General features: G+C 38.2%; 1 protein-coding gene across 1 annotated transcript; it reads left to right on the top strand.

The window, feature by feature from the left end:
- The first annotated feature begins 6,048 nt into the window (after window positions 1-6,048).
- LOC133756364 (membrane cofactor protein-like) lies at window positions 6,049-7,239 on the top strand. The gene has a single exon (XM_062187079.1). It carries the CDS (start codon window positions 6,049-6,051, stop codon window positions 7,237-7,239), a length of 1,191 nt encoding a protein of 396 aa, XP_062043063.1.
- The last annotated feature ends 1,683 nt before the right edge of the window (window positions 7,240-8,922 follow it).

The following is an 8,922-nucleotide window of genomic DNA, read 5'->3' as shown; positions in this document are numbered from 1 at the left end:
TAAATAACTAACATAGTAAAGGGAAGAGAGGTAAAGTATCATTAAAAATTGGAAAATAAAAGCAGAATTGGAAAATTGGACATTATAGCAGTTAATACAAAAAATAAAAGGTATTATAAGAGACTACAGTGAAGAACAGCATGTCAAAAAATGTATAATATACAGGAAATAAACAAATTCCTAGATACATGCAACCTTCGCAGACTGAATTGTGAGAAGTGGAAATTTCAAGCAGATCAGTGATGATTAAGAAGATCAGATCAGTATTTAAATAGTCTTTCAAAAATGAAATTCCAGGAATTGATGGCTTCAATGCTGAATTCAAATAAAGATTTAAAGAACCAACACAAGTTCTTCTCAAACTCTTCAAAAAAATTAAACTGGAAGGAAAGTATCCATACTCATTTTCTGAGGCCAGTATAACCTAGTACAGATGAGGAAATAACAAGGAAAGAAAAGTATAGGCCAATATCCCTGATTAGCATAGATGTAAAAATCTTCAAAAAATACTAGCAAGCCAGATTCACCTATACCTCAAAGGGATAATATTCTTCATGATCATTTGATAATTATCCTTGGGGTATGAAAATTGTTCAACATTAAATAATCCATTTGATACATCACATTTATAGGATGAATAATGAAATTATATGACTGTCTTGATAGATGCAAAATACATGTCTGATGAAATCAGTACCCATTCCTAATAAAATCTCTCAACAAATTCATTATAGAAGGAATAAACTTCAACATGAATAAAGATCATATATGATAAACTGACAACGAACATTATTCTCAAGACTGAATGGAAGAAATCTTTAAGATAAAAAAAAAAGACAAGGATATTGGCTCTCACATATTGTATTAAACATTTAAACATTACTTGAATTTCTAGTCAGAGTTATAAGGTAACAAAAAAGAATAAAAGTCATCCAAATTGGAAAGAAAAAGTAGAATCACCAGTATGTGCAGATTATTCTGATCTAATGTAGAGAAAACTCTGAAACTGCACAAAAACTCTATTAGAATCAATGAATTAATTTAGTAAAATGTCAGTATTAAATATATGCTACCACAGTCAATCATGTTTCTATTTACTATCAACAATCATAAAAATAAATTGGCCGGCGTCATGGCTCAGTAGGCTAATCCTCCGCCTTGTGGCGCCGGCACACCGGGTTCTAGTCCCGGTCGGGGCACGGATCCTGTCCCGGTTGCCCCTCTTCCAGGCCAGCTCTCTGCTGTGGCCTGGGAGTGCAGTGGAGGATGGCCCAAGTGCTTGGGCCCTGCACCCCATGGGAGACCAGGAGAAGCACCTGGCTCCTGGCTTCGGATCAGCGCAGTGCGCCAGCCGCAGCGTGCCAGCTGTGGCGGCCATTGGAGGGTGAACCAACGGCAAAAAGGAAGACCTTTCTCTCTGTCTCCCTCTACTGTCCACTCTGCCTGTCAAAAATTAAAAAAAAAAAGATTTATTAAAAAAATAAATAAATTAATTAATTAAAGAAATAATCCCATTAATAGTAATATAAAATACAAAAGAATGAATTTAACACAGGAGGTGAATGATACAAAAAAAATGTTATAACAGAGTAATGAAAGAAATTGAAGACAGAAATGGAAATAAATCCCATGTTCATGGGTTCGAAGAAATCACATTATGGAAATGGACTTATTGTCTAAGGCAATCTATAGATTCAATGTAATTCTTATATAAACAATTTCATTTTTCAGAAAAATGGACAATATATTGCCAAAATTCATATGGACCCACACAAGACAGAAAATAGTAAAATTGGTCTTGAGTCAGTAGAACCCAGCTGGAGGTCTCCCATTATCTCACTTTAAAAAACACTACAATGTATAGTAATAAAAAAGTACAATATTGGCATTAAAGAGATCTGTTGACCATTGGAAAATAATAGAAAGGCCAGAATCAACTGAACCTTTTTTTTTTTTTATAATTTCTTTTTTTTTTTTTTTGACAGGCAGAGTGGACAGTGAGAGAGAGAGAGAGACAGACAGAAAGGTCTTCCTTTGCCGTTGGTTCACCCTCCAATGGCTGCCACGGCTGGCACACTGCGGCCGGCTCACCGCGCGGATCTGATGGCAGGAGCCAGGGGCTTCTCCTGGTCTCCCATGGGGTGCAGGGCCCAAGCACTTGGGCCATCCTCCAGTGCACTCCTGGGCCACAGCAGAGAGCTGGACTGGAAGAGGGGCAACCGGGATAGAATCGGTGCCCCGACCGGGACTAGAACCCGGTGTGCCGGCGCCGCAAGGCGGAGGATTAGCCTAGTGAGCCGCGGCGGCGGCTAACTGAACCTTTTATAGTCAGTTGAGCTTTAATAAATGTGTCAATCAAAAAACACAATGCAGAAAGGATAAGAATTATTGGGAAAACGGAATATCTACATTCCACAGATTGAAATTGGAGTTTTATCTCACACCATAGACAACAAATTCAAATGGATTAAAGACATGATGCCAGGAAACTACTAAACTACTATGGAAAAAATGAACCGAGGAAAGCTTCTTGACAGTGATCTGAACTATGAATTTTTTATATGATCACCAAAGTACAAGTAACAAAGGTAAAAATAGAAATTAAATTAATGTCTATATTAAACAATCCATTTGATTTACTAAAATAATGGATTTTAGTTGAGATTACATCAAACTAAGAAATTTCTGACAAAGATAGAAACAATCAATAGAATGTAGTGAGAAATTTTTAAATAGGAGAAAGCATCTACAAACCATACATCTGAAAATGGTTATTATCCTCAATATACAAGGGACTAGTATATTTCAATAGCAAGAACATAACTCAATTGAAAAAAAAATAAGCCAAGGAGAGGAAGAGACATTTGTATAAAGAAGACAGAATATATGAGAAACTTCTAAAGGTCATCAGAATTAGAAAGTTGTGTCACTTCACACCTGTTAGGACAGCTGTCAAATTATGAAACACTGCTGAAAATGTAAAATGATAAAACAATAAAGAGCATGAAGAGTCTTTAAAAAATTAAAAATAATATCACCATATAATAATCTAATAATATTGCTTTTTAGAATATATCCAAAGGAAATGAAATCTGTTCATCAAAGATATATTCACACTCTCATATTCATTGCAATTATTCATATTACCCCAAATATGGAATCAATGTAGGTATCCACTTAAGGATAAAGGAATAAGAAAGTTGTTTACATGTACAGATTTATATGAATATGCATATATATTAATATTATGCTATCCCTTAAATGAAAAAAAGGAAACATTTTAATTTTTAAAGACATGAGTAAATCTGGAAGGCATGCCAAAATAGCTAAACATCAAAAGAAAAATGCTGTTTTAATTATATGTGTGAAAAAAATGAAATTCATAAAAGCAGAGAATAGAACAGTAGTAGCCATGGGTTAATGGATAGGAAATGGGAAGATTTGGTCAAAGCTTGGTTATACTGGATGAATAAATTCTGTAGATCCAATATACAGCAGGATAACTATTGTTAAAAAAAAAAATCAGTAGATGAAGGAACCATGAGCTAAAGCCAGCCCAAAAATATTATAATATATACTTGAATTTTGCGAAAATAATAGACCTTAAACATTCTCAGTACAAAAATAAGAAATAGGTAATTCTGTGAGGTGATGTATATATTAAAAAGCTTGTTTTGGCCGGTGCCATGGCTCAATAGGCTAATCCTCCGCCTACGGCGCCGGCACACCGGGTTCTAGTCCAGGTCTGGGCACCAGATTCTGTCCCGGTTGCTCCTCTTCCAGGCCAGCTCTCTGCTGTGGCCCAGGAGTGCACTGGAGGATGGCCCAAGTGCTTAGGCACTGCACCTGCATGGGAAACCAGGAGAAGCACTTGGCTCCTGCCTTCGGATCAGCACGGTGCGCCAGCTGCAGCGTGCTGGCCGCAGCGGCCATTTGGAGGTGAACCCACGGAAAAGGAAGACCTTTCTCTCTTTCTCTCTCTCACTGTCTACTCTGCCTGTCAAAAAAAAAAAAAAAAAAAAAAAAAAAAAAAAAAAAAGCTTGTTTTAAACAATTCACAGTGTGGCTGTATATGATGACATCAGGCTGTATACCATGAATATATAACATTTTATTTGTCAAATATACTTCAATAAATATTTGAGGGAAAACAAAAGGAGAAAATAAGAAATCTCAAAGAATATGTAAGTCCCTATATTAAATATGAACCTCACTGAACATACCAGGACACATTTAGGAAGTTCTTGAGGGAGACTGGAATTACCAAAGACTAGATAGATTCAGAGTCAAAGGAAAATTGTTTTATGAAATTTGCTTATCTTGGAAGGGTGCATGGCTTTTTTGGGGGATGATGTACTTGCTTTTTTAGTTGAACTCTGTAAATTGTAAAAGTAGAGACTTCCATTATGTAACATACAAATTTCTTGATCTCAAAAGTGCATCAGTACGTTCAAATAGAATTTTCTAAAAGACTGGATTTGGCAATATGCATTTGGTGATAATGACTAGAATATTCTCACTGAAGTGGTATACCTGCACCTCCATACCCTCCTTGCTATCTCTTCTACTCATCCCTCCTCCTTCTCCTCTTCCTCTCCTCCCATCATCTCTTCCTCTCCTTTGTCTCTCTTTTTTCCTTATCCTCCTTCTTCCATTTTTCCAAAATTCTCAAAGAAGGAATAAAGATGGGACTTATGAAATGTAAAATTTTTCTAGCATAATTCTATTACAAGTAAAATGAAAAAATGGAAAAGTAAAACAAACTATTTTAAAAATAGATACAGAAATCAACTCGACTTTGAAGTTGAAAAAAAGGAAATTTCAAAGTGTTGAACCATAACATAGTTAGGCTACCCTCAAAATGAGACTGAGAAGTAGCACATTTCTCTTCCACATTTTAATTCTATTTCTACCTCAATATGTTTTTTTTTTTCCAAGCAGAAATGCACATTCCAAAAGTCCTTGGATGAAGAACATCCTTTGTACTTTGGGTTTAAGAGATCTTTAACACAGAGGGTGAGAAAAGCTTTAGAGGTATAGTCTACCTGGAAACTGGACAGCTACCAAGTCCTAGGTGTAAAAAGTAAAGGGACAGCAGCAATCCTAAATATGTACAGCGTAAACACAAGAACACTGCAGTGAAACAGAGCTGTAGTAAAGCAACTTCATTTAGATGCTGGCAATGGCCTTCCCTGACACTTTTGCCACTTTTGGTCACTGCAATATACAATTTTCACCCTATTGACATTTTATACCTCAAGTGTACCTTCTCCTTATTATCCTATTCTTCAACAAGGAAGCATTTCCTTAAGCATGAGAGAGTTGGTAAATATGGCGACACCTCTAAAGAAAGTCAATGCTGATAAATGTACTAGGGCTATTCTGAGTGAATTGTATATGGTTTTCCAAAGGGACTTTGTGAGATTCATAGTCTATGGCCCCCCAAGGACAGCCTACTTACAGAAACATCTGTTACAGCCTTCTGTTATTTTCTCTTCTCATTTTTTCCTGTTAAATTGGGCATCCTGAGATCTTTCAAATGACTCCTTGCTCATGAAAAAAAAAAAAAAAAAACAGGAAGATTCTGCTCGTCGATGTTTAAGAAAACAACTGTAAATATTGGACAGGGATATTTTTATGCACATAAATACGTCAAGAGACCCAAATCTATCAGTTAGGACTACCTTAATGCTAACACCATAAACCAACACCTAAAACATGCTGGTTGGGAACGTTTCTGACCTGAATCACCTAGGCCACGCCCACGTATCCTTTGGCCCTTGACACTTTGCAGGTGTGGGGATTGTTGCGTCTGCTCAGCGCACTCACAAAGTACTCCCACTGTGCTGGCCAAGTACTTGATCGGCCCCAGGTTTTCCGCCCTTCTCCGGGAAAATGGCAGCTTCTTCCGCACTGCACAGGGCACCACCTCACCACTGCCAGAGTCCCTCTGCTTCCCGGTGGGTTCTCGGGATTCTCCTGCCGACCCTGGTGTTCCTGCCATCTACGTCCTCTAACACCTGTGGTGAGCCACCAAGATTTCAAAGTATGAGGCCCACAGGTAACCTTAAATCCTCCTATAATGTGGGGGAGCGAGTGGAATATGAGTGTAGGCTAGGATACAGTCACCGGCGGCCTCTGCCCAAATTTATTACTTGTCAAGAGAATCAACAATGGTCACAGATCTCAAATGATACTTGCTATAAAAAATCATGTCCACGTCAAGCTGAACCCGCAAACAGTCAAGTTAACCTCGTAAATGGAAGCTATGAATACGGGAACCAGATTGAATTTGTTTGTAATGAGGGCTATTACTTAATTGGTGAACGTATTCTGTATTGCGAACTCAGTGATTCAGGTATGCAATGGAGTGGCAGTCCTCCACGATGTGAAAGGATTGTGTGTGCACCACCTCCAGCCATACCAAATGGAGCACATTCTGGCTTTGGCATGGAAGTATTTGAATATCAAGCAGCGGTAACTTACACGTGCAATCGGGCGTCTGGACCAGATGAATTTTCACTTATTGGAGAGAGTCAGCTGTATTGTGTTGGGAGTGGAAAATGGAGTAGTGACCCTCCTCAGTGTAAAGTGGTCAAGTGCCCATTCCCAGGACTCACAAATGGAAGGCAGCTATCAGGATTTGGGACAAAATTTTATTATAAGGCAAAGGTTATGTTTGCATGCAACCAGGGATTTTACCTTCAGGGCAGTGAGATAGTTACCTGTGCTGAGAATAGTACGTGGCAACCCCCTATTCCATCGTGTCTTCAAGGACAGCCGCCTTCCAATACAAAACCTCCAATTGTGAGTTCTTCAGCTCCAAAGCCTCCAAATGGGAATCCTTCAGTGACACCTGGTGAAAGACCTCCAGTATCCTCACAGCCTCCAAATGTAGCTCCTTCAGCCTCACGGCCTCCAAATGTAACTCCTTCAGCCTCACAGCCTCCAAATTTAACTCCTTCAGCCTCACGGCCTCCAAATGCAGCTCCTTCAGTGCCACGGCCTCCAAATGTAACTCCTTCAGCGCCACAGCCTCCAAATTTGGCTCCGTCAGTGTGGAGGCCACCAAAATCGCGGCCTTCGGTGTCGATGCCTTCAGGGCCGGCTCCTTCCAGTGCAAGACCTCGAATCTCCAGTATTTTTCAGTATACATGTCTCCGTGAAGGACCATTTGATCTCAGAGATATACTTGGATGGATCGTTGTTTTGATTACTACTGTGTTGGGATTGTTGTAAATGGTGTCTGCCTGTGCAAAGATTCCCAAAACAAGAAAAAGCAGAAATCAAGTTAGAGTGGAATTATCACTTACTAGAAAAAAGCTAACCCACCTGCAGGTAAAACTGAAGGATTTCTACAACTAGTTCACAATTTTATGTTTTGAATTTTATTAAAATCCTCAAATCTGCAATAGTTGTTCTCTAGTTTTTGCTGTCATGAGTGAAACTTTTAAGTCATAATGCTAGCATTTTAATATATCTTGAATAGTGTCATCATTATTCAGTAATTTTTTGAAATGTATATGAATTTGCGTATGAACATATTTCCTATTTTATCTTGACATTTTCATTGCTAGGCCACCTCAACAAGAATCCAGAGTAACATAAAGTTGAGGGAATGATTTCTTAAATTCGAAAATTTAAAGTAATATAGTTCAAAATGCAATTACATTTCATTTATAAAGAAAGTTATTTTGAAATATGTTTGGATTTAAAAAGTAGTGTCAATTATGAACATGAATTATTTACCAATTTTGACATGTATCTTACATAATGGTTAATGCACAAAGCTTTAAAATTATAGACATATATGGATGCATATTCACATGTTATTGTTTACATATAAAAACAAATACGTATACACAGACATAAGCGAACACACACAAGTACATAGAAATACAAGGATACATCACACAGTCCTACTTTTCAATCACTGACAAGGTGACAGGAACCACATGTGTGTCAGAAACATTATCTGAACAAAGGAAAGGCCAATCCCTTACCTTTCTTACAATTCATGTAGGCTACAACATTCATTTTGGCCACAATAATGTAATATTTTTCACCTAGTAGAATTAATTGACGCAGACAGGAGAGAGAAAGCAAAAGGGAAATACAGAAAGAATGGAGAAGAGGAAAGAGAAAAAAATTCCCAGTTTGCAAATTCAATAGTTTTCTAAAGCACAACAGCAATTAAAATGTGTTTCTATGCTCTTTGCTTTGTGGGATGAATTTTCTCACATCTGCCCTCAGTCATCCTGGAAATGGCATCAGATTTTTAAAGAACATGGAATATTTTAACTCTTAATGGAGAGTACATGCCTCCTATTGGGAATCAAGAGTTATGAAGATAGGCATTACTAAAAGACCATCCACCTTCCTCAAGTATCATGTCTATATTATTCACTTTTCCTCTGCTTAGGAAATCTATATCTGTGTCACTGAGGAACAGTAACATTTGTTTTGACAAAGCATGTGTACATTTTGAATATTGCTTTTTTTTTTCCTTTTTTTTTTTTTTTTTTTTTTGACAGGCAGAGTGGATAGTGAGAGAGAGAGACAGAGAGAAAGGTCTTCCTTTTTGCCATTGGTTCACCCTCCAATGGCCGCTGCGGACAGCACATCTCGCTGATCCGAAGCCAGGAGCCAGGTGCTTCTCCTGGTCTCCCATGGGGTGCAGGGCCCAAGCATTTGGGCCATCCTCCACTGCCTTCCCGGGCCATAGCAGAACCCGGTGTGCCGGCGCCACAAGGCAGAGAATTAGCCTGTTAAGCCACGGCGCCAGCCGAATATTACTTTTTCATAAGCGTTAGATGACAGGACTTTTTCATAAGCGTTAGATGACAGGACTTTACATAAATGATGTCACACTTTTAAAAGAGGGGAGTTGTTCCACAATGAGAATATTGTCCTCCTATTTAC

Source organism: Lepus europaeus, chromosome 3 (assembly GCF_033115175.1).
Source record: "Lepus europaeus isolate LE1 chromosome 3, mLepTim1.pri, whole genome shotgun sequence".
In the NCBI taxonomy this organism is placed as follows: Eukaryota; Metazoa; Chordata; class Mammalia; order Lagomorpha; family Leporidae; genus Lepus; species Lepus europaeus.
Note: the sequence above shows the minus strand (reverse complement) of the source record. Positions and strands in the feature narration are given on the sequence as shown.

Excerpts from the sequence above, each read along its gene's own strand:
- LOC133756364 (XM_062187079.1), top strand. The coding sequence starts at position 6,049 with ATGAGGCCCACAGGTAACCTTAAATCCTCCTATAATGTGGGGGAGCGA.